We start from the raw sequence: 27,560 nt of genomic DNA, 5'->3' as shown, positions 1-27,560 counted from the left end.
ATTTCAGACCCTGTGGAAACAACAGCTGTGTACATGTTGGTAACAGCCATAAACTGTCAGAAGCTGTCATTTTGCTACGGGTTTTGAAGCTCTGTTTTGCAGTGTTTCTTGTCAAAATGAACAATGAGGCTATAAGGTTTGCAGAACCTTGAATTAATTACTAGGCTGTGGTGTAGTGGTTTGTACAGTTTGTACAGTCTCTCTATTGTACTCCTTCTACAAATAAAGCTGCAGCCACCCAAGTGGACACATACATAACCTTCACACGCTGACTGGCATTCGAGGGATGGGAGCCGTGGGTGTCTAATAAAAATCCCAAATGCTAATCTCGGATGCAAGCTTGGTGACCGTGCGCTTCTGTCTCAAAACAGTAGCTATCTATCTTAAGTTATTCCCTCCCAAGCTAATCCTTTAATTAGGTGCCCAGCTAGCTTGCTAACCTCAAAAGTAACCAAATGTAACACTGGTAATGTGTTTGTATCTTGCATATCTCATTAGGTGTAAGAACCACAGTGAAATTCTCCTGGCAAGTGCTTTGCATTTTTAACTATCGCCATTATCTATAGTAAGTGAGAAAGAGAGCAAGAGAGACAGAGAGTGAGAGAATCCAACCTTGACATTTGTTGACAGCTCAATGAAGAACTTCCTGCCGTTTCTTCTCTATCCATTTCCCGCTTAGTTCAGTAATGACATTGGATACAGTAGTCAAGCTTTAAACCTTTGGAAGGTTAACATGGCTGTTTAAGCCAAATGCTCCTCAAAAGAGATGTATGGATCAATGTCATTAAGTTTGAATTGTTTTGAATTATTCCGGTTAATTACTTAGATTGGTCTTTGATAGGGTTTGTTAGTGTCATTGCAGTTGACAGATTTTATGATCCTCCCTCCTATTCTAGTCTGGCTTCTCTTTCAAGTGTGAAAAGTGCAGGGTTTGTGTACCGACCAGATAAGCTGGTACAGTAAATAATGCATGTCAGATCAGATAAGTATAAAGAAAGGGTTGCCCATAAAATGAGGCTATGAATCTGAGAAGGGAGAATTTACTGGCCACAGAACAACAGGTACACCCAGTCGTGTCAAATGGGCTTTCACACAATGGCCTCTGTGTCTGCCAATCTATCCATGCAGTAAAAGCATGCTAAGGGTAAGTGGATAGACTTCCTCTGACCTTTGTATGTCGTTTTATAAAAGAGGATCAATACCAGAGCCGCAAACGGTGACACTATCACCGATGCACCATCTGGTAGAGAACTCATTTTACTCACCTCAATTATTACAACCATGTTTCTGTATTGTCTTTATTGCATTTAGAATAAGTCCCCTATGTAAAGAGATGATGTGAGCCACACGTTTTCTTAGTAAAATACCTGATGTTAGTTTGCTGTGAGATCTGTGGATGTATGCGCTGCGGCCCTATTATACACAATCACAGATCATCTGTGATTATCCCTGTCATAGCGCCAAATAATCACAGTGTTCTTCTGGTCAGTGAACTAGCCAGATGTCTTGGCATACACATTTGAAATAGCTACTATATGTGAAACATGTTGATTTCAGTAATTATTGTCCATTTCCCTCTGAAAATGGGTTCTTTTTTTGACATGTTGCACTATAACACATTAATCAATGTCATTGTGCCCAAGCCATGAGTCAGGCATTCAGCAAACCACTACTGGTCCTCAGTTGTTTAGGCTTTAAAGAAACAGTCAGGTTTTAAATGAAAGTAAGTACTTATTTAATGATAATATTGCTTTTCTGATTTTGCTAAGACTTTCGTAAAATATCTGTCTTTAACCGTTTACCTTATAACTGCATTTCTCTATATGAATTGCTTTGGACATGCTCTTTAGCTTTCGTGATTCCATGTGATAGCCCCATATTGTTAAGCGAAGTCATGGTTCACAATGATTCAAATATAACAAAAAATGTTTTTTGAAGTTCAACCCGAGAATGTTAATTGCCATGTTGTCTCTATTGATTGAAGTGCCCCAGATGATTCTAGCAAGAAGATGGGACACGTGTCTAGTCTCATGAATTGACGTTACCCTTGTGTAGTGTGTAAAATCATGTAGCACTTTCTACAGTGGGATCATCTTAAAGCTCTTAAAAGATTCCATTCACGCACCAGGTTACAATAAATGCATTTTCAAGCCCAGGCTAGAAAATGCCAGGTCAAATTGGGGGAATACAAGAGTATTTGCCTCTGTTTCCTCTTGTGTATTATCAACCATGCATAACTATGCCAGAGAATAAATATATTTATGCCTGAAGAGGATAGTCATATTTTCTTGGCAGAGGTGCTTGAGAGTGTCGTACAGTATAAGGACCCTGCTGGCAAATACATGCTGTCGACTGAGAGGTTACCCAGGTACGTGGACCTACATTTCAGTTATTTTATGTCTAAAACAGACCAACAGTGCTCTTATCAATCTGCTGCTCAGTAAACATACAACCCGGCCTGGCCTGTCTATTAAAACAGCAGGCCTTTTCCTTCCTCAGGTCTTTCTCTCACCCAGGCTAGGCATGAGTTACATTGACTTACTTGACTTCCAATCCACAGTCAACACAGAGGTTCTGACAGAGTGGTAAGACTCTTGGTTTAATGTACCTTAATTGATCCTTTACCATATGGATACGTACATTCAAGTCCTCATCCACAGTGGTTAATCAGATGTTGGTGAGGAAATCTAGGTTTATGAGCTGTGAAGGACATCTGGTGAAAGTAAACATGTATTAATGAAGAGATTGAATAAGTGACACTGTACCCTTCAGGTGCATTCAGCTTGTTTTCTGAAGGGAGCCAAGCCAATGGGGAGGACTGTGCAGAAGAAAATGTTCCTCACAAGCATTACTGATTGTCATTGTGCAAGATGTACTGTTGCCAAAAGCAAAAATAGTTGATGTGTGATGAATAGACTACTCCACCTTTGGAAGTAATTGCGGTAGTACATTATACATGGGGTTTTATTTTAGGAGGTTATTGCAGTAGCCTCTGAGGGGTAGGGGAAAGGGAGCCGCTCTTCTGGAGTGCCTGAGAGCTGTGTGTGTTTAGACTCTGCGGTGTTACTCAACACCAGGCATTTTCATTGTGGCTGGCTGATGTACCTTTCTATATGCCGAGAGCAATTTCAATAATAGAGGGTCTTGCTGTGAAAGAAATTGTGTTAAAGCCTTTGGCATTAAGAGCTTTCTCGCGTGTTTTGCAAAGGTCCCAATCTGATATATATATATGTATATGTGTGCTGGCTGAACTCGTGGATACCATTTTTGCATCTCTGCGTGCAGTATGAAGGAATTCAGAGGTAGTTTTGCGAGCTATTGCTAACTAGTGTTAGCGCAATGACTTGAAATCTACAGGTATGCTAGCATGTGCTTTTGTACCTGTAGACTTCCAGTCATTGTGCTATGGCTCGCGAAACATACAAATGGTGTACAGTATTATCATCCTAGATGGTGCATGATTATGAATTTCCAAAGGGAGTATTACAAAACTCATGTATAGCCATGTAAGACTAGGACACACTAAATTGAATCTTCAAAATTGCCCAAAGTGAACAACTTAAAGGTGCACACTGTAACTGGTGCTTCCTTTATGTAGGGACATGACATAAAGTACACCACGGCAATTTACACTCTCTCTCTCTACCTTTTTCTGGCTAGTCCAGCTTTTGCACTCAACAGAATTTTCATTTAAGGCCTCTCTCAGAATCTCAAACTTTCTGATAGGCCACATGCTTAGAGGCATTTCTATTAAATGTCATGTGCTGTGCCGAACCTCACACCCTACTCTCACCCCTACTCTCACACAAACATGCACGTACACACACACACACTCAAACAGAGCGGAATGATTTGTCTGCTGAAAATGCCAGCCTTACCTGCTCTTATACAGCTCCATTCCCATCCCTCCCTGTGCAAAAGGAAGGTGAGTTTTGAAGTATAAATGTCAATAGTAAGGAAGGCTATGCATAATGCACTGTGTGCAGCACTTGAAAGCAGCAGGGTGAGGGGGACTGCAGGGCCAGCCCTTTTGTTCTGTATTCTCCCATGTCTAGTGAGACACTGAGCCATGCTCTCTTCCCTCCAGGTGAAGCTAATGTGCTTCCCCTCGCAACTCAGGTTCCCTTTTAGAAATAGAATGGGTATAACACAGTCAGAGCCCTTTGCATGCATTTCCATTTTCCACCATTGAAATCAGAAGTATTTGTGTTGTTAAAACAGTTATCTATTAACATTGCAAGTCAACGTGGTGTTATGTTGTAATGACAAAATTAAATGGAAAAGAGTTCCCATTGGCTTATTGTTTGTTTGTGCGTCTCACTGCAGTGGGTGGCATCAGGGTTGCAATAATACTTGTAGACACATGCTCTACAGCCAAGGTCATCAATAAACTGCTCTCTTGCCTGGACCAGGGTCTCAGTGGGTCAGCTTTACACCTCAGTGTTCCTGACACAGCAGCCAAGATGTATCTCCACTCAGATCTGTAGTCTGATGTCCCGCTGGCCAAATCTCATATAAAATTATGCTGGGTCTGATTCAACCCACCCTGCAGCGTTCTTGTTCATGTAGCTAGATCTGTTTTATTCAGTGTGGATTTATAACGGCAAATAGTTAACCTTCAATCGAAACCATATTATTTTACAATTTTTTTTTGTCATTTAGCAGATGCTCTTATCCAGAACGACTTACCGGAGCAATTAGGGTTTAAGTGCCTTGTTCAAGGGCACATCGGCAGATTTTTAACCGCTAAGCTACCTGCCGCCCTCATGAAATATGTTTATACTGCTGTGTAAATTCTGCAATGCGGTTCTGATTAAATGTGGCTTCTTTTCGAGACAGTGCAGCAGCTTCTCTCTAGTACCATTGTGAAGTATTAAGTTGTCCCATCTCTTCTCTGGATTGAGGAGCCTGTGATGGGGTTATTATAAAGTACTTATAAGAAAGGGTGCCTGTGAAAAGTCCAATTATGCCAACTGCCAAGCAGGCTGGCAGAGTGGAAGGAGCTGCCATGGAAATGCATTCTAATTTTCCTCTTCTTTGTTGTTTTACAGTGTATTGTCAGGCTCTGGCTGGCTGCAGTCAGGCAGCACTTAGAGCAGCTAGCTTATCTAAGAGAGGATCAGTGAATGGCCTAGTCTTAATAATGCATGTGTACGTATGACCCAGTATATTTACATTTGTCAAGGATAGAGTATGTCTGCAGCAGGTCAGGTGTACTTTTAAGACTCTTTCAATCCCGCGGAGGTTCTGTCTTGAAAGCATGCGCTCGGAAGGAAATTCCCGGAAATGGAGTTTAAGTAAATTGAGGCCATGTTAAAGGCTGGCTTTGGAAGCTCCTGAATGATTAGAGAAGAATGTCAAATTGAAAGCTTTTTCTGAAGAACCTTTCAGAAGTGTACCTACGTGGAGGCTGGTGGGATGAACTATATGAGGACGGGCTCATTGTTATGGCTTGAATGGAATAAATGGATCGGAGTCAAATATGTGGTTTCCATATGTCTGATACCGTTCCATTTATTCCATCCCAGCCATTTCAATAAGATCATCCTCCTATATCTCTCCACACCAGCCTCCTCTGGTACTGTTTGTTCCTCTGAGGCTCATGTTCACACCTCAAAGGCTATGTTTTATGTAGCAAGTGGGAAAATAATAAGGATGTGGCTGCGCCAATCGAGATACATTAAACAAAATGCCTTGCAAAAATGTGCATGTGGATTTTGGGGCAAAGTTGTAGAAAAATATTGTATTTAAAAAAATATTTAAATTGAGTGTACAAAACATTTCTGCTCTTTCCATAACATAGACTGACCAGGTGAATCCCGGTGAAAGCTATGATCCCTTATTGATGTTACTTAAAACCACTTCAATCAGTGTAGATGAAGGGTAGGAGACCGTTAAAGAAGGATTTTTAAGCCTTGAAACAATTGAGACATGGATTGTGTGTGTGACATTCAGAGGGTGAATGAGCAAGACAAAAGATTTAAGTGCCTTTGAACGGGGTATGGTAGTAGAGTGGCAAGAAAAAGTATGTGAACCCTTTGTAATTACCTGGATTTCTACATAAATTGGTCATAGAATTTGATCTGATCTTCATCTAAGTCAAAGAATAGACAAACAGTCTGCTTGAACTAATAACACACAAACAATGATACGTTTTCATGTCTTTATTGAACACGCTGTGTAAACATTCACAGTGTAGCGTGGAACAAATATGTGAACCCTTGGATTTAATAACTGGTTGGTCTTCCTTTGGTAGCAATAAACTCAACTAAATGTTTTCTGTAGTTGTGGATCAGACCTGCACAACGGTCAGGAGGAATTTTGGATCATTCATCTTTACAAAACTGTTTCAGTTCAGAAATATTCTAAGAATGTCTGGTATGAACCGCTCTCGAGGTCATGCCACAGCATCTCAATCGGGTTGAGGTCAGGACTCTGACTGGGCCACTCCAGATGCTCCCTCCACCAGACTTTACAGTTGGGATAAGTTTTTGATGTTGGTGTGCGGTGCCTTTTTTTCTCCACACATAGTGTTGTGTGTTCCTTGCAAACAACTCAACTGTAGTTTCATCTGTCCACAGAATATTTTGCCAGTAGCGCTGTGGAAAATCCAGGTGCACTTTTGCAGTGACTTCTTCCGTGGTGTCCTCCAATGAACACCATTCTTGTTTAGTGTTTTACGTATCGTAGACTCGTCAACAGAGATGTTAACATGGTCCAGAGATTTCTGTAATTCTTTAGCTGATACTCTAGGATTCTTCTTAACCTCATTGAGTATTCTGCGCTGTGATCTTGCAGTCATCTCTCCCTTACGGCCACTCCTAGGGAGAGTAGCAACAGTGCTGAACTTTCTCCATTTATAGACAATTTGTCTTACCGTGGACTGATGAACATAAAGGCTTTTAGAGATACTTTTGTAACCCTTTCCAGCTTTATGCAAGTCAACAATTATTAATCTTAGGTCTTCTGAGATCTCTTTTGTTCGAGGAATGGTTCACATCAGGCAATGCTTCTTGTGAATAGCAAACTCAAATATTGTGACTGTTTTTTATAGGGCTATGCAGCTTTAACCAACATCTCCAATCTGTTCTCATTGATTGGACTCCAGGTTAGCTGACTCCTGATTCTAATTAGCTTTTGGAGAAGTCATTAGCCTAGGGGTTCACATACTTTTTCCAACCTACGCTGTGCATGTTTAAATTATGTATTCAATATAGACAAGAAAAATACAATAATTTGTGTTATATTAGTTTAAGCATACTGTGTTTGTCTATTGTTGTGACTTAGATGAAGATCTGATCAAATTTTATGACCATTTTATGCAGAAATCCAGGTAATTCCAAAGGGTTCACATACTTTTTCTTGCCACTGTAGGTGCCAAGCGCACCAGTTTGAGTGTGTCAAGAACTGCAATGCTGCTGGGTTTTTCACGTTCAACAGTTTCCCGTGTGTATCAAGAATGGTCCAACACCCAAAGGACATCCAGCCAAATTGACACAACTGTGGGAAGCATTGGAGTCAACATTTTGACACCTTGTAGAGTCCATGCCCCGACGAATTGAGGCTGTTCTGAGGGCAAAATGGGGTGTAACTCAATATTAGAAAGGTGTTCCTAATGTTTTCTACACTCAGTGTATATTTGTTTGTCTGTTTAGATTTTGGCATACATTCTGGAAACCATACTGTTATCCATGTTAGCCCCTCACCGGTTTAGAACCATAGATATTGTTTTTATTCTACTTAGAACATTCGCAATCATCATTTCTTTGGTCATCATAGATCACAACATATTATGTTTCAAGATTAAGATTTATAACATTTTATTTTACCTGTCAATAATTAGCAACTTGATTCTGTAGTTGGAAAATTACCCTCCCAAACAACTTACCCTCCATGTATCTACAATAATAATTTCCTCCTGTCTGATGGAATAGAATGTTCTGATCATTTTTTGCAGTCTCCTTTACATTGTTACCTGGTAAATATCAATACTCTGAAAAGGGACATTATGGAGGAATTTAGCATTTAAACAGAATGAATGGCCAGTAGATCAATGGAGAGGACTGATCTTATCAGATTACTGCAGGTACAGACTCCAATCTGCATTTATTATATAATACCTTAGAAGTGAGCCTTGGCATCTAAACGCTGATGTATAATAAGCAGGAGTAAAATGTATCACACAGACAAACAAAATCAATACAATTCAATTCAACCTCTTAGGCCAAACTCAGGACTCTGTCATTAGTCTTTCTGTATACAACTGGGAAGAGAACACACAACTATCTAGTTTTGGTAGCCCTTTACACTCAAACCCATGGTAGCCCTTTACACTCAAACCCATGGTAGACCTTTACACTCAAACCCATGGTAGCCCTTTACACGCAAACCCATGGTAGCCCTTTACACTCAAACCCATGGTAGCCCTTTACACTCAAACCCATGGTAGCCCTTTACACGCAAACCCATGGTAGCCCTTTACACTCAAACCCATGGTAGCCCTTTACACTCAAACCCATGGTAGCCCTTTACACTCAAACCCATGGTAGCCCTTTACACTCAAACCCATGGTAGCCCTTTACACTCAAACCCATGGTAGCCCTTTACACTCAAACCCATGGTAGCCCTTTACACTCAAACCCATGGTAGCCCTTTACACGCAAACCCATGGTAGCCCTTTACACTCAAACCCATGGTAGCCCTTTACACTCAAACCCATGGTAGCCCTTTACACTCAAACCCACGGTAGCCCTTTACACTCAAACCCGTGGTAGCCCTTTACACTCAAACCCATGGTAGCCCTTTACACTCAAACCCATGGTAGCCCTTTACACTCAAACCCATGGTAGCCCTTTACACTCAAACCCATGGTAGCCCTTTACACTCAAACCCATGGTAGCCCTTTACACTCAAACCCATGGTAGCCCTTTACACTCAAACCCATGGTAGCCCTTTACACTCAAACCCATGGTAGCCCTTTACACTCAAACCCATGGTAGCCCTTTACACTCAAACCCATGGTAGCCCTTTACACTCAAACCCATGGTAGCCCTTTACACTCAAACCCATGGTAGCCCTTTACACTCAAACCCATGGTAGCCCTTTACACTCAAACCCATGGTAGCCCTTTACACTCAAACCCATGGTAGCCCTTTACACTCAAACCCATGGTAGCCCTTTACACTCAAACCCATGGTAGCCCTTTACACGCAAACCCATGGTAGCCCTTTACACTCAAACCCATGGTAGCCCTTTACACTCAAACCCATGGTAGCCCTTTACACTCAAACCCGTATACAGGTTGAAAATGGTAGATTTGGGCACTGATATGCGCCTTAATTGGAAGGCAGTGGCTGTACATGCTGTAAATGTCGTCAGACCTCAGGCTCTGCGCTTCATAGCGCTGTATGGGTTTTGACTGACAGCCGTTCTTAACTTGAGCACCGCATGCGACAATAAGTTGCCCCGTCCCTCCTGCTAATCAGCAGCTACAGGACACAAAGTTTTGGAATGCTCAGATAAAAATATGCTATGTAGAACAAACATGCCTCTCTGACATGTTGAATAAGGAATAACGTCGGCTCTATTCACTGATCTATCTGCAACGGTTAAGAATGTTTTTCAACTGAACGTGGCCCAGGTAACATTACCAGTAGCCTATATGAAAACAGGAAAACATTTGGTGGCACAGAAAGAAAGGAAAAAGAATAACAAACAATTTATTGACAAAATGTATCTTGCCACTACACTATATCTGACTGGGTATTTAAATCTATTTTGAGTTCATGTGGACACAGTGACTCGGAATTTCAGCCAATTTCATGACACCACTCTTGAGTCGAGCACAGGGGACTTGGGACTCGATGTTTAGTGACTCGACTATATCACTGGGCGAAACAGTCAATAGCTCTTGTTCAAATTCATTAGCCACCGTTCTACTTTTGGACATCAATGTGACTTGATAACAATGGCAATGACAAGACCGAGTGACGGAGGTGCAACCCATACTAGGCTACTTTGCGGCACCATCTGGTGATTTTGCTTCTCTCTCTCTCTCTCTCTCTCTCTCTCTCTCTCTCTCTCTCTCTCTCTCTCTCTCTCTCTCTCTCTCTCTCTCTCTCTCTCTCTCTCTCTCTCTCTCTCTCTCTCTCTCTCTCTCTCTCTCTCTCTCTCTCTCTCTCTCTCTCTCTCTCTCTCTCTCTCTCTCTCTCTCTCTCGCTCTCTCTCGCTCTCTCTCGCTCTCTCGCTCTCTCTGGCTCTGTGTCTGTCTCTCTCTCTCTCTCTCTCTGGCTCTGTGTCTGTCTCTCTCTCCCTCTTTCTCTCTCTGGCTCTGTGTCTGTCTCTCTCTTTCTCTGTCTGTCTCTCTGCGCTTGTGTGTCTGTTTGTTTTATATGTCATGTGCAGTATCTATGGCTGAATTAGGAATTTACATGATCAGATAGTTCTTATATAATATAATATTATGTATTATATATGTTTGTCATATTTCTGCAGCTGGGAGGAGAATATGATGTTATGCAGAACAATATGTTGTTAGGACAAGGTTATGTATGTTTGTACACATGGAAGTCAGTGATTTATGTTTACTATAGGTTAATGAGGCAATACAAATGTGATGTGACTAAAATGTGGCTAAATTGAAAGGGCATTAAGTTGACAAAAATGGCCCACAATTTTCGTCATTTTGACAATGACTAGATTAAATCATTATTCAAATGACAGTAATGTGACTAAGACTTAATTATATTTTAGTCAAAATGACTGACTAGACAAAATCTAAAACAGAGTGCCAAAATGAACACTCACACACACACACACACACACACACACACACACACACACACACACACACACACACACACACACACACACACACACACACACACACACACACACACACACACACACACACACATTCACACAACTCATGCAACACACACATCACAACTGCTGCTACCAGACTCTTATTTACTATTGCTAATACTGCACAATTTAAACACGTGCCCCCCAATCTCTCTTTCCCTGATACATGTGTAAATATTGTACTATAAATTTGCCTTCCTGTATTATTGTTATGCTTAAATGTTTATTCTATTCTACTGAGACATTTTCTTTAAGTTCGTATTCTTTTCTTTTATTATTTCTTATTGTTGTTTCAATGTCGAGAAGGAATCTGCAAGTAAGTATTTTGTTGGACGTTGTATGTTGTATCCTGTACACACAACCAATAACACTTGAAACTGAAACTTTTAATTTGATTCTGAAATTGGGCCTGTAGGTAGAATAAGAGTCTTTATAAAGGAATTGGATTATAAAGCTCCTACACTGCAAGTTGCACGTTCTGTGGTGTGAAGACACAACAGGTGTGGTCAATAGACAGGGACTCACTCCTAGCTGGAGTGAATTCATGCATCTGTGATGTTGCAGCAAGAGAAAATGTCTGGTAGACTTCAGTCTGGATGTACTTGACTAAACTCACCTGTCACACTGCAGGGGCATGAAAACCAGCTCTCTTTGCTGAGCCACTGAACTCAAACACAGACTCATACGTGAGATTGCGAAGGGTGTCTCAGGGGTTTTGAGCTCTTTATAGAGGAACAACAACAAAGTAATAATGCAGGATGAAACCAATTTGGTTTCTAGGGTTACAATCCTTATGCCCTTATGTCTAATCATCTTTATTTCATTAGCAACAGGCTTGTCGTTTATCATAGCATCTGGGGTGCCTTAACACTCTCAGGAAAATGTATGTTCATCTGTCAATTTTATTGCATAACTATTTTTCAAAATGTGGATTGTACTTTTGAATGATAACCTTGTTAAGTGTGCTAATTAAACTGAAAAAATCCCCAAGGCTCTTTCCAAGTGGAGGAAAAGTGAATGTTAACAAAGTGCTTACTAAATGACACAAAACTTTCACACACTTATCAAGCCACTCAGAAAAGACTCAACTCTCTCTCGCTTTCTCTCTCGCTTTCTCCCTCACTTTCTCTCTTACTTTCTCTCTCACTTTCTCTCTCACTTTCTCTCTCACTTTCTCTCTCGCTTTCTCTCGCTTTCTCTCTCGCTTTCTCTCTCACTTTCTCTCTCACTTTCTCCCTCGCTTTCTCTCTCGCTTTCTCTCTCGCTTTCTCCCTCACTTTCTCTCTCACTTTCTCTCTCGCTTTCTCTCTCGCTTTCTCCCTCACTTTCTCTCTCGCTTTCTCTCTCGCTTTCTCTCTCACTTTCTCTCTCTCTCTCTGCAGAGCTCCCCAGCAGTCCACCAGCCCAGTTCACCTTCAGACCCCTACCCCCGCCCCCGCCCCCTCCCCACGCATGCACATGTGCCCGCCCGGCCCCTCACGCTCACGTTTCTGAGGCACTGCAGAGGAACACCCTGCCGGCTCGGAGCCAGGCGATGGATGGAGATCCCACTCAGCCGGCCGACAGAGACAGAGGCCAGCTCCACAACAGCTGGGCCCTCAACAGCAACATCCCCCTGGAGACCAGGTAAGCCTTGGCACCTCCACTCTCACCTGCCTAGTAATGGGGTCAGTGCAGTGTGGCAGACACTTTAACAGCTCTGTGGCCGTAGTTTCCACAATATGAGTCATGCAGGGCTCTTGGCCTCTTTCCCTCCATGTTCTTAATCACTGTGACACCACCGGTAACTTGGATCCCAAAAAATAGCGCTAGATTTGAGAAAGTAGATTGAATGAACATGTTGTTGGCATGAGTTAAGTGTTGCAGAGAGGACCCCTGTGACTTCAGTCACAGACCTCTCACACGTCTTTAATGATTCACACTTGATAGAGAGATGAATAATGGTGTTAATTCATAATGAGGGGTTGGTGGTGTGTAACTAAATCATATCATTTTGAAGAGATTCAGGGCTAAGGCTTTTGAGAAGTGAAGCGGTGTACAAATCCAACATAAATAGATACATGATTAGCTGAAAATACTGAAGATCAAGGCCTTTACAAAGCGAATCATCGATTTAACAGCAAAAAGCCTGTTGAGTTCACAATTAGCATTTAAAGAAATGTTGTGTCAGGTGTGAATAGTAAAATAGCTATTGTAGTTAGTTAAAGGAAGGTTGTCTACATCTGACTGGTGTGTGAGTCATTAATGACAATTAATGAAGGAACAACTTTTTTTTGAAGTGTATCTATTCATCCCAAAGAGGGTTATTCGTTTTTAAATGGACATCCAAAGGGAAAATCATTTCAAGCAGTCACCCTTTATGAACACTCTTTTCTTTTAATAATGTAATAATTTTTGTGAATTCCAAGAGACCAAAATGTGACCTTTATCCCTTTGAGCTTATGAACTTGGAATTAATTATCTTTGTCCTGCTTGAAAACCAACCTGCCAGGTGAGATAATTAGTTTCTCTTTCGTAGCTTTGTTCTGCTAGAGTATGGGAGATGAAAGTAGTTGAAACAGAACAGTCTGTGACAGGTTAGTAGTAAGACTGCTTATTGATAGGAAATCAAAGGAAGAAGCGATGGCCGCCAACAGCTGTGTTGGGTCGAAGGTGAAATTGAAAAGAGTTGCCAAACAATGATGTCACACTGTCTAATTCACTGTTTTTAGACAATTGAAAATGGAAAAACTCTATTAACTTAAAATGAGCTCTATATGCTTCATGCTTAGAAAATGGCAAATTCAATTACTTCAGACCAAAAGCAACGTGGTAAATGTTCTATCCTTACTTTCTATCCTTCAATCAAAACATTTCCCGCTTGTTATTAATGACAAGTCTTGTTTATCTTTAGGTTTTAATATGCAAAGAGGGACCACTATGACAAGAAAACTATAGATAAGTAAATGAATCATGAAGTAGAGAGCCTTTGTCAAGATTGACAATTATGTTGTCTGCTTTTTGAGATAGTTATTTCGCTCAAAGGTTTGTCCGTGAAATGTGAAATGTGGCGAGGGAAAGGACGAGCCGACATGTTCATCTTGGTGTATGTGTCGCTGGTGTATTTGTCTGTTTCCCCATTGTTTGGTAAACCCATCAGTGCTTGGTGCTTTATAAATGTATTGTAAATTGAAAATAAGCAATCCTATCAGCGGTAAACAACTCCTTTCTGTTGACTAAAAGAAGTTGACATGTTGTCTTCAGAGAAAGACGTGTGAAACGTGCGTTATCAGCATCAGTAGGGAGAAGACTACATCATAGAAGAAAACATGGGCCTACTTTAGGTATGTTTTCTACCCCACGCATTGTATTCAAAACATCCATAACGACCTGTAGGTGTACGGTGCCTTCAGAAAGTATTCATACCTCTTGACTTATTCCACACGTTGTTGTGTTACAGCCTGAATTCAACATTGATTCAATAGATTTTTTTTCTCACACATCTACACACAATACCCCATAATGACAAAGTGAAAACATGTTTTTAGACATTTTTGCACATTCATTGAAAATGAAATACAGAAATACAGTATCTCATTTACATAAGTATTCACACCCCTTAGTCAATACATGTTAGAATCCCTTTTGGCAGTGATTACAGCTGTGAGTCTTTCTGGGAAAAGAGCTTTACACACCTAGACTGTACAATATTTTCCCATTATTATTTTCAAAATTCTTCATGCTCTGTCAAATTGGTTGTTGATCATTACTAGACATCCATTTTCAAGTCTTGACAAAGATTTTCAAGTAGATTCAAATCAAAACTGTAACTTGGCCACTCAGGAACAGTCATTATCTTCTTGGTAAGCAACTCCAGTGTAGATTTGGCCTTGTGTTTTAGGTTATTGTCCTGCTGAAATGTGAATTCATCTCCCAGTGTCTAGTGGAAAGCAGACTGAACCAGGTTTTCCTCTAGGATTTTGCCTGTACTTAGCTCCATTCTGTTTATTTTTCTCCTGAAATACTCCCCAGTCCTTAGCAATTACAAGCATACCCATAACATGATGCTGCCTCCACTATTCTTTCAAATATGGAGAGGGGTACTCAGTAATGTGTTGTATTGGATTTGCCCCTAACATAGCATTTTGTATTCAGGACAAAAAGTAAATGTCTTTGCCACATTTTTTGCAGTATTACTTTAGTGCCTTGTTGCAAACAGGATAGATGTTTTGGAGTATTTATATTATTTTCACTCTGTCTTTTAGGTTAGTATTGTGGAGTAACTACAATATTCTTGATCTGTCCTCAGTTTTCTCCTATCACAGAAATGATACTTTGGAACTGTTTTAAAGTCACCATTGAACTCATGGTGAAATCCCGGAGCGGTGTCCTTCCTCTCCGGCAACTGAGTTAGGAAGGACACTTGTATTTTTGTAGTGACTGGGTGTATTGATACACCATCCAAAGTGTAATTAATAACACCATGCTAAAAGGGATATTCAATGTCTGCTTTTTTATTTTTACCCATCAACCAATAGGTTTCGTCCTTTGAGAGGCATTGGAAAACCTCCCTGGTCTTTGTGTATGAATCTGTGTTGGAAATTCACTGCTTTGTATGTGTATGTTTTGTATTGTTTATAAAATATTTTAAACATCTATGAAAAAAATAAGGTAGTCATTCAAAAATCATGTTAAACGCTATTATTACACACAGAGTGAGTCCAAGCAACTTATCATGTGACTTGTTAAAGAAATGTTTACTCCTGAACTTATTTAGGCTTGCCACAACAAAAGGGCTGAATACTTATTGACTCAAGACATTTCAACTTTTCATTTTTAATTTGTAAACATTTGGAAAACATAATTCTACTTTAACATTAAATCTCAATTTAATCAATTTTAAATTCAGGCTGTAACACATCAACATTTTGGAAAAGTCAAGGGGTGTGAATACTTTCTGAAGGCACTGTATATGCCTCACCACAATTCTCAGAGATCTACAGACAGTTCCGTGGACTTCATGGTCACAGGTGGACTCCAATCAAGCTGTAGTGACATCTCAAGGATGATCAAAGGAAATTGGATGCACCTGAGCTCAATCTGGAGTGTCATAGCAAAGGGGAGTGAATACTTATATAAATTAGATATTTCTGTTTTTCGTTTTCAATACATTTGGAAACATTTCAAAAAACATGTTTTCACTTTGTCATTATGGGGTATTGTGTAGATGGTTGAGAGACAAAAATCTATGTAATCAATTTTGAATTCAGGCTGTAACACAACAAAATGTGGAATAAGTCAAGGGGCATGAATACTTTCTGAAGGCACTGTATGTAATATACAAAAGTGACAACAATGACAAATGAACACAATTAGGTTTGCGGGAGGGGTAGTGGTACTTGAATGTCTCAAATTTCATGGAGTAGGTAGATCCTCCCTCCCTTATGGGGGATCTCATTGACTGCTCATTAAGGACCCAAATATATGTAGAGGTCAACCACTCTGCATAGAGGATGAGAATGTCACCATGCCTGGTGTGGCTGTGTGCTGACTTTCTGTTCACACCTAAACGAACCTTGTCGATATTTAAACCTAATACAATGCCAGCATTCATGTAGATCAGCAAATTGCTATCCAATACCTCCTCTTGGCATTGTATATCTTATCATTGTCAATTCTAATTAAATGAAAGGTTTGACGTGATGGCCGATCAATAACATCACCACACTTGATGTTTTGTCTTCACATTTAGAAAATTATAACAACTGTTCTATTAATGCACGTTCACTCTCAAGGCTGGGTGATGTGTTGTTGAGAGTTTTAATACTGTTCACTTGGCTTTGCCAAATAAAACAAAATACTGAATATTTACCAGAGATTATATATATTTGAGTTGATTTCAGATTTCTGTGTTGTCAACTCTCACCAGCAGACATTACCAATTAAACATAGCTGCCTTCCAATTAATTAGTATACTGTAGCATCGAGTGTTTTTCAGGCCGCTAAAATGACTAGCAATTAGGTTCACAGTATCACCCACCTCCACAAACACCTTCAGAGGGATATTATGAGGAGCCAATCCACACATAGGCCTACTGTATCTCCACAAAATGGTGGTTTAACATAATATACAATCAATGGTAAAGATCAGTGATCAATAGAGTGATCACCAGATCATCATTACAGACGTCCTGTATCTTTATGATCCAAAAATGTACACTCTTAGAAAAAAAGGTGCTATACAGGGTTCTTCAGTTTGTCCCCATAGGGGATACATTTTTGGTGCTGGGTAAAACCTTTTGCAGAGGGTTCTATCTAGATACCTCTATGTAGGGTTCTTCAAATAACCCGCTGTATATGGTTCTACCTAGAACCCTCTATGAAGGGTTGTGCCTAGAACCATTTTGTCATCTAAAGGTTCTTCCTAGAACCGTCTATGAAGGGTTCTACCGAGAACCCTTTTATCTTTGGAGGGTTCTTCCTAGAACCCTCTATGAACGGGTATTATCCTTTTAAATTGTTATTATTTATGACGATACATTACATACAGTGCATTCGGAAAGTTATTCAGACCCCTTGACTTTTTCCACATTTTGTTACGATAGTGCCTTATTCTAAAATGCTCATTTATAATAAGTATTCAGTATTTACATAAGTATTCAGGCCCTTTGCTATGAGACTCATAATTGATCTCAGGTGCATCCTGTTTCCATTGATCATCTTTAAGCTGTTTCTACAAATTTATTGGACATGATTAGGAAAAGCACACATCTGTCTATATAAGGTCCCACAGAGAAAAACATGAGGTCGAAAGAATTGTCCGTAGAGGTCTGAGACAGGAGTCGAGGCACAGATCTGGGAAAGGGTATCAAAAAATGTCTGCAGCATTGAAGAACACAGTGGCCTCCATCACTCTTAAATGGAAGACGTTTGGAACTACCAAGACTCTTCCTTGAGCTGGCCGCCCGGCTCAAACTGAGCTATCGGGGGAGAAGGGCCTTGGTCAGGGAGGAGACCAAGAACCTGATGGTCACTCTGACAGAGGTCCAGACTTCCTCTGTGGAGATGGGAGAACCTTCCAGAAGGACAACCATCTCTGCAGCACTCCACCAATCAGGCCCTTATGGTAGAGTGGCCAGACATCCAGAGCACTCAGGACCTCAGACTGGGGCGAAGGTTCACCTTCCAACAGGCAACAACCCTAAGCACACAGCCAAGAAAACGTAGGGGCTTTGGGACAAGTCTATGATGTGCTTGAGAGGCCCAGCCAGAGCCCGGACTTGAACCCGATCAAACATCTCTGGAGAGACCTGAAAATAGCTTTGCAGCGATGCTACCCATCCAACCTGACAGAGCTTGAGAGGATCTGCAGAGAAGAATGGGAGAAAATCCCCAAATAGAGGTGTGCCAAGCTTGTAGCCTGAGGCTGTAATCGCTGCCAAAGGTGCTTCAACAAAGTAGTGAGTAAAGGGTCTGAATACTTACAATTTGGGTATATATACTACCACTGGTGGAACCATGTCTTTGTCTCATGCAGCTGTGTGACCCAATGGGTGAATAAACTTGGTTTACGCTTTACTAATCATCCATGTGTTTTACTATGTTCATTTAGAACCTAACACCAAGAAGACCTGACGCTGTAATCGCTGCCAAAGGTGTTTCAGCAAAGTACTGAGTGAAGGGTCTGAATACTTACAGTTTGTAAATGTGATATTTCAGTTTTTTATTTTGAATACATTTGCAAAAATGTAGCTTTTTCATTATTGGGTATTGTGTGTAGATTGATGAGGGGAAAAAACGATTTAATCCATTTTAGAATAAGGCTGTAATGTAACAAAATGTGGAAAAAGTCAAGGGGTCTGAATACTTTCCGAATGCAATGTATATCATATTTGATCACCTGGTTATATCCTAACACAGTGGTTTTAGGAATCTCCTGGTTTACAGGGCACATCAGGATTGCAAGTCACATTATGCTGGCTTTCAATGTTATGTATAGTTCCTATTGGAACCCAGCCAGAGTTAGGATATCCAACAAGAGAAATTGTTAATCACCCACAACCTGCATTCAGAATGACTGCCAGGGTAGGGATGATTGAATACTGAGACTACGTCAATCACTTAAACTGGAACAACCATCTCAGTAACAGGTGCAATAAATCCAATTACTAACTGATTGGATTAGTTAGAAAACAGTATGTTATTTATATAAGTTTACCATACAATTAATCAACCAATCAATGTACATGCAAAAACACAGATATTACACTAAAACAAACCATTTTGAAAATCTCCCTGCAATGCTGGGAAATATTATGTATGGTTCTATGTAGAACCCTTCTTTCATTCCAAATAATCCTTCTTGCCTTTCAAAGAATCATCAAAGAACCCTATCTTCCAAAAACGGTTCTTAGGATGTTAAAGGTTCTAGATTGTCCTATTAGCCACTGTGCAATCATTGGATAATAAAATGGATGAGCTCCGATCAAGACTATCCTACCAATGGGACATTAAAAACTGTAATATCTTATGTTTCACCGAGTCGTGGCTGAACAACGACATGGATAACATACAGCTGGCTGGGTTTTCGGTCCATCAGCAAGATAGAACAGCTGCCTCTGGTAAGACAAGGGGTGGCGGTCTGTGTCTATTTGTAGATAACAGCTGGTGCACAAAATCTAATATTACGGAAGTCTTGAGGTTTTGCTTGCCTGAGGTAGAGTATCTCATGATAAGCTGTAGACCACACTATTTACAGTACCAAGAGTTTTCATCTATATTTTTCATAGCTGTCTATTTACCACAAACCGATGCTGGCACCAAGACAGCACTCAACGACCTGTATAAGGCCATAAGAAAACAAGAAAATGCTCACCCAGAGGCGGCGCTCCTAGTGGCCGGGGACTTTAATGCAGGGAAACATAAATCCGTTTTACCTCATTTCTATTAGCATGTTAAATGTACAACCAGAGGAGAAAAAAAACTCTGGTCCACCTTTACTCCACACACAGAGACGTGTACAAAGCTCTCCCTCGCCCTCCATTTGTCAAATCTGACCATAACTCTATCCTCCTGATTCCTGTTTACAAGCAAAAACCAAAGCAGGAAGTACCAGTGACTCACTCAATAAGGAAGTGGTCAGATGACACAGATGCTAAGCTGTTTTTCTAGCACAGACTGGAATATGTTCTGCGATTCGTCCGATGGCATTGAGCAGTACACCACGTCAGTGACTGGCTTCATCAATAAGTGCATTGATGACGTCGTCCCCACAGTGACCGTACGTACATACCCCAACCAGAAGCCAAGGATTACAAGCAGCATCCGCACTGAGACCTGGCAGTGTGGTGCCAGGATAACAACCTCTCCCTCAATGTGATCAAGACAAAGGAGTTGATTGTGGACTACAGGAAAAGGAGGCCCGAGCACGCCACCATTCTCATTGATGGGGCTGTAGTGGAGCAGGTTGAGAACTTCAAGTTCCTTAGTATCCACATCACCAACAAACTATCATGGTCCAAACTGTCGTGAAGAGGGCACGACAACGCCCACAGGAGACTGAAAAGATTTGGCATGGGTTCTCAGATCCTCTAAAAGTTCTACAGCTGCACCATCAAGAGCATTCTGACTGGTTGCGTCTCTGCCTGGTTTGGCAACTGCTTGGCTTCCGACCACTAGGCACTACAAAGGGCAGTGCGTACGGCCCAGTAAATCACTGGGGCCAAGCTTCCTGCCATCCAGGACCTCTATACCAGGCGGTGTCAGGGAAGGCCCTAAAAATTGCCAAAGACCCCAGCCACTCTAGTCATAGACTGTTCTCTCTGCTACTGCATGGCAAGCGGTACCAGAGCGCTAAGTCTAGGTCCAAAAGGCTTCTTAACAGCTTCTACCCCAAAGCCATAAGACTCCTGAACAGCTAATCAAATGGCTACCCGGACTATTTGCATCATCCCCCACCCTCATTTTTACGCTGCTGCTACTCTCTGTTTATTATCCATGCATAGTCACATTTCCTCTACCTGCATGTACATATTACCTCAACTAACCTGTGCCCCCGCACATTGTTTCTGTACTGTACCCCCTGTATATAGCCTCGCTACTGTTATTTTATTGTTGCTCTTTTATTATTTGTTATTTTTCTATTTTCTTTCATTTTCTTTCTTTCTATTTTACTTCAGTTTGTTTAAGTAAATACTTTCTCAACACACATTTTTCTTAAAACTGCATTATTGGTCAAGTGCTTGTAAGTAAGCATTTCACTGTAAGGTCTACACTTGTTGTATTCAGCCCATGTGACAAATAACATTTGATTTGATTTGATTTCAAAAGGGTTCTTCTGATCAAAATGGTCCTTGGTAGAACCCTATCGCTCCGCAAATAACCCTTTTGGAACCCTTTTTTGTGTAGTGTAGAGTTCCTCCTCCTGAACGCCTTCCTCAAACCAAAACAAAGTTTGAGATAAAAGCAGTTATTTTATTTTGGCCAAATGATATCAGCCAAGTCGATACACTGTTGAGAACACAGACACTGATGATATGGCACTGACCCAACATCAATGCAATTACATATTTCTGTCACATCAGCATAATGACCATATTCAAGACCACAAGCATTTTCTTCCTAATTTCTTTAAATTACACACAGACAGGAATTGATTGGTCCTCTATTGACTGTTTTTTTGCCCTTAACAATGCATTTTTCAAGTGTCAGCAGCAGCACTACCACAGAACTGTGCCTCAATATCCCAGACTGTGTTGAGCTCAGTTCTGGATGTCCACGGTCCATAACTGAACAATACAATTCACCAGTTTTCATGAATGTTGCTGCAGACCGTGAGGAGAATTACCCAATACCACAGGATGCTGCGTTTACACTGGCTTGGACAACAAAAACAAACATGCCTCAGATAACTTTATCCCTTTGTGAACCATACTTAAACTGAATTACGCTGTCTGTGAAAATTGGCCCAGCAATTATGCCCTGTGATATAATCTTCCCTAAAACTGACCTTTGTACTCTCACATCTTTAATTGAACACATTAAAGATAGCGGCTAATGGTATTAAAACCTTTTCTAATTAGGGACCTGAGCAATGAGGGTTATTTTTTTCCCCTTCCTTTTGTTCTTCTGTTCCGCCGGTCGGTCTATTCCCTCCCTGCACACTGCCGCCTACAGCTTGTTAGATAAAGGCAGTGGTTGCAAGGTCAAGTTCACAGTGAGGAGGAATTGGCCACCATTCTGCATTAGCATAAATCCATGTAATCACAGCATTCAGCATCACTGTCAGGTGTGAGAATGTAATAATAAATGTTGGTCTTAGACTCTCTCTCTCGCTCTCTCGCTCTCTCAAAAATGCATGGCTGGTGCAAACATGTTAAGGCAGTTTGCCTGTTGGGAGCATTCATTAATTAGATGTAGGATTTATATAATTTGGTCATGGAGGGAAGTGGGATTGCATTCTGAGATTGATTTTAATGATGTGCATTTCCAGCAGTTTACCAATAACTTAAACCGAACTACACAAGTATCTAACAGAAGTAAATTATGTTCTGTATCCTATTTAAGTACTACACAGATTGGAAATGTCTTAATCTGTGCATGTGTATTCATGCCATATCTACGCTGTTTGTATTTGTGAGCAAATTAAAAGGTGAACATGTTCAAACAATACTATGTTATCGTGTTACAATGAAACGGTCATGTATGGTAATGTATGTGCTATGTTGTGTATATTCTCATCAATGTCAACCTCTTGTGTTGTTGGGTTGCAGGCATTTTCTGTTCAAACATGGCTCAGGCTCCTCTGCCCTGTTCAGCGCTGCCAGTCAGAACTACCCTCTGACATCTAACACAGTGTACTCCCCACCCCCACGGCCCCTACCCAGGAGCACCTTCTCCAGACCCATGTTCACCTTCAACAAGCCCTACAAGTGCTGCAACTGGAAATGCACTGCCTTAAGCGCCACCGCTATCACCGTAACCCTCGCCCTCCTGCTCACATACGTCATTGGTAAGTTGGGTATTTCTCCCTATCTATATTATCTATCTCTATATTTTACTGAACAATTTAGTACAGTACAATATCAGACAGCATAACGTCTCCACTTGGAATTTCTTCTTTTTTTGTCTCATCTCCAACTATTTGCCAGGGTCATTTTATTTCATGCAATAGGATGAATGCATTGTTTGGGGGAAAATCCATCCAAGTCATTTCTGAGTCTGTAAGATAAAGGAAGCAAACATTCCTTAAGTTCTATCAGAGGCAAATCATTTTTAAAGGTTTTGAAACCCATTAAACATATAACGGTAGTTGGATTTGTATAATGATGTTGTTTTTGTACTGTAGCTGTCATAATGGTTGTGTTCAGAGGTGTCATCCCCATAGGGGGTACAGGGGCACATACCCCTTCAGATTTCTCCTGTTAAAAAAAAATATATTTTTTATTTGTTGTTGGGTTTTTTTTGTAGTACTACTAGCCACCTAGCAATTTCATGAAGTTGGCTTTAGCTTGCACAGATAGATTCCCAATCTCCCAAACTCATAACTAGCTACCAAGAAGCCGTTTCAGTCTATCAATCAAGTTAGAGTAGCTAGCTTAACTATCTTAGCTGGCATGCCGGCTGGCAATGTTGGTTTACTTTAGAAAAGCAAGCATTTACTAAATGTAATGAATAAGACTCACATTCCTTTTAATCTTTTACTCAGATTTTAGCAGAGATGCAGAGAAACATATTTTCTTTCTTTAAAAAAAATAACCAGGATACAGACGTAAAATCAAATCAAATGTAATTTGTCACATGCGCCAAATACAACAGGTGTAGACTTTACTGTGAAATGCTTACTTACGAGCCTTTTCCCAACAATGCAGAGTTAAAAAGTACGAAAATTAGCACACAAAAAAGGAAATAGTAACACAATATAATCACAATAACGAGCCTATATACAAGGAGTGCCGGTACCGAGTAATTTTGCTGGGAGTACGAGGTAGTTGAGATGATTGAGGTAATATGTACAGGTTGGGGTAAAAATGACTAGGCAATCAAGATAGATAATAAACAGAGTAGCAGCAGCGTATGTGAAGAGTGTGAAAGTGTGTTTATGTGTGCTTACATATGCAGAAAAATATACATATTTTTACATAGAATTAAGCATAATGATTATGGCTTTAGATTGCAGGGAAAAACTGTTTCAGGTGTTTGAAAAATTAAAAATTCTCCAACTATCCCTCCCCCGGACCACCCCCAGCCATCCTCACGAGGTACTTTGTGCACCCTCAGAATTTTGGGGTGCATGTGTTCTTGTCCTTGTCCCATCGAAACTGTAAGAAGCAGTATTTGGACTAAGAGACAAGTAGAAAAGGACAGATAGACTGTTATGTAACGATACATTATGTAGCTATTGGTCTTGCTTAGCCTTTATTCCAGAGTATGACAAATACCATTTACCAAGTAGGTATGTCAGTAGAGATAGTTACATAATACTTCCCACTGTTTCCAAGAAAATACAAAACAGTGCCAAAGTAAGTAATTATGCCATATAGCAGATGATTTTATACAAAGCAGCTTACACCCATGCATGCATACATTGTACGTATGGGTGGCCCCGGGAATCAAACCCACAACCTTGGCGGTGCAAGCGCCATGCTCTACCAACTGAGCCATCCAGCTCCAAGTAGGTCTACCCCATAACTGCATGGACTTACTAGTGTACAGTACTGTGTAGTTACATATATTATTACACTGGTAGTTACTCTATATGGCCTGTGTCAAGTGTAGCTGAATATTGGTATTTGATCAAGAGAAAGTGTTACTTTATTACAACCTTGTTTCTGTCAATATGTCCATTGTAGATCCAGATATCAATCAGGTAAAATTTGCCTACTATGTTCACTGACATTATCAATAAACCATTCTATTGAAGAGACTCTAGATTTTGAATAAGCCTTTGATTTGGAACCTCTCATTCATTTCTCATAAGATGATCCTTACCTAGTGATCAGAGAGCAACAAAAGATTGGTCGTTCAAGGTCCGTAGCCATGAATATAACATCTAAGGCCTTGTCTTTAAGCCTGGCGTGGTGTTATTCTAGGACTGACTGATATTAATATGAGAGCATTGTAACCTTCGTGTGCCATCTTTATGGAAGGCTCTGACCCAGAGATGTCTGTGTGTTTTTCCTAATTGAGATGATGCCCTTAAGCTTCCAACAGTAGATCAATAAAGATCTTAGGAAATGCAACACAGAGCAAGATGGAAGACTCTACACCTCCAATTTTGATCCTCAGACTTGTAATTTACTAAATTGCATGACCATGCATTAACAGCCCTTTAATAAGGCCGCTTCAAAGGTAGCCATCAGCCCATAGCAAGGGATAGGGATTGTAAATCCCACTCTGTCTAACAAATGTTGACTGCATCTTAAAAGTTCTGCTTTATTATTCATTCTTCTACTTTAAATTCTACATTACCAATTTTGATTTGACCAAATAAAAATCTATATGGCTACAGTAGTAGGCTACATAAATAAAATGCTGAGTAATATCCGGAGTTTGAAATATTGGCAAACAGCTTTGAAATTAGCTGCTATATGTTAATTCCTTCTAGTTATTAGGCAATCAGTATAAATCGTAAACAACCAGATGTACTGTCATCACGAATAATGTTGCTATTGTACATAAAAATGTCAAATAAATAATAAAAGGTGGAATATCTATCACCCACAAATCTCTGCTCGGTGGTAAAACATCACAAATCTCAGTGAACATGGAAGGTGCCAGTCACCACAAATCACAGAAAACATGGCTCTCTCTGTGCCTTGACACAGGCCTTTATGGCTTTGCTTGATGGTACCATTGGTGTGATCAACCCTGTTATTTATTTATCTACTGTATTTATCTGTTTTGGTTAATGCTAGTCCAGACCCCAGAAGAGACATCAGCATGGTATTTGTTTGCTGTAGTCACAGCAGGACAGCAGTGGCTGGGCTGGAGCAGTTTGCATTTCAGCGATTTGCTTTGTTTACTGCTGAGCATACATCCATCTCTTCAAACATGTTTTAAATGGACAATATTTGTCTTCATAAGACTCCATCCCAAGCACATTTATACACATTTTGCCAAATCACATGGTGAATATATCATAATTTGTAACTGATTTGCACATTACTGTGATGTGTTCCGATTCTAGCACAACATTAAAACCAAAGATAACACACTGGTGCTTGGGTAGGGCACATCCCACTTTATTCTCCACTTTTCTGAAGAAAAATGCATTGCTGTTTGAACAGAAAGCTTAGAAATCTAGTAGGTGGTGGGGCCAGTAACAATCCAGGACAATCTGCATTTGACAATTTGTAGACCCCCACCATACAGCTATTTAAGCTGCAACTGAATTTTCCTTTAACCTCACACAACATAATGAGAGGAATGCCTCAAAGACAACGGTGACATGTCATTGTGTCATACTTAGAGAATGCACACAAGCCCCAGGGCGATGAATGAATGATGAGAGGAGAGAAACCGAAGAACATGCAGGCATACTGCTGATATAGCACGGTAAGCCACACTGTCTGATTCTGACTGGGAGTAAATACCAACTACTCCGTTCTCCTCAGAAACACTCTTAATTCACTAAGGTGACAACCTGATGCTAATTAAAATACTCCAAAATGTCACCCATATACCCAGAGGTGATATGCGCTGAAGAGAAAGTTACCGTTGCCTGTCAGAATTCTGTCAATGCAGGAAGGAACAATGTCTCCCCTGCCACCTCAACCACCTCCATCACCACTTTCTCTCTCCTCCTCTGTCTCCATTTCTCGCTCCTCCTCTGTGTCTGTGATTGAGTTATCCCACAGCGGTTCTTCTAACTGCAACACTTCACCTGTTTATTAGTGCAATAACTTATAAGCAATAAAACTCACCTACCTTTTGAGGAGTTGTTTTGGTATTGAGTAAAAGAAAAGCCCTAATGAAGTTTAGATATCTCTCTCCAAGGTGTATTGACAGACTGCGACTCAGAAAGGGGAACAATGTTCCTGGGAGAAAATTAAACGTTTAGATTTTTTCAGTTCATTAGGGCACTGTAAAGGATAGCTGTCAGCTGTGGTATTGGTTTAACAGACTGAAAAGTGTTAGGATCAATAAGACTGAGTAATGTCAAAGGGTCAGAGTCAGAGTCTCTGTGTTGAAAGGGAACCGGGCAGCCATGGAATTTATGATTCCAGGCGACTTGCCTTGAAGGTAGCAGACCTTTCATGCCTCATTGTGATCGTATTGATCGATCCATTTTCTCTTCAGTATCTCATTAGTATTCTGGTCGCGGCTCTATAAACCAAACAATGCCCTTTTTGAAGAGAGCGGAGGCTGGGGTGCAGGGGGCAGGCAGTGAATTATTTCACCCAGTACAGGGAAGTTTAGATCAAGTGCCAATCTACTGGAACTGACACCTCTCCTGAAGCTCAGAAGGGACTTTGTGGACAGTAGGTGTAGGACTAATACTAATCACACTGGTATTAGGAAGTATCTTTTCCTTGTACTCAACCATGTTTAATGAACCTCTTCCTGGTATTGGTCAACAATAGAGACCGTAGGCAGAGATAATGTAGTAAGAATAACCTTAATTGGCCATTTTTGCCACTATGCCCACCAGAGCTGACTGGCTCTGGTTCAGTTCCTTAGAGAACACCTTTTTAACAGTACAAAGTGTCAAACGTCTG

General features: G+C 40.6%; 1 protein-coding gene across 4 annotated transcripts in view; it reads left to right on the top strand.

The window, feature by feature from the left end:
• Positions 1-27,560, top strand: part of tenm1 (teneurin transmembrane protein 1) — a 232,381-nt gene that overhangs the window by 81,592 nt on the left and 123,229 nt on the right. For all 4 annotated transcript variants that reach the window (XM_014137549.2, XM_045692309.1, XM_014137548.2 and 1 more), the window contains exons 4-5: positions 12,246-12,489; positions 22,614-22,852. In XM_014137549.2, the coding sequence (XP_013993024.1) occupies positions 12,246-12,489; positions 22,614-22,852 (483 nt within the window). The remainder of the gene's footprint in view (positions 1-12,245; positions 12,490-22,613; positions 22,853-27,560) is intronic.

The sequence above is a fragment of the Salmo salar genome, chromosome ssa13 (assembly GCF_905237065.1).
Source record: "Salmo salar chromosome ssa13, Ssal_v3.1, whole genome shotgun sequence".
Classification (NCBI taxonomy): domain Eukaryota; kingdom Metazoa; phylum Chordata; class Actinopteri; order Salmoniformes; family Salmonidae; genus Salmo; species Salmo salar.
Note: the sequence above shows the minus strand (reverse complement) of the source record. Positions and strands in the feature narration are given on the sequence as shown.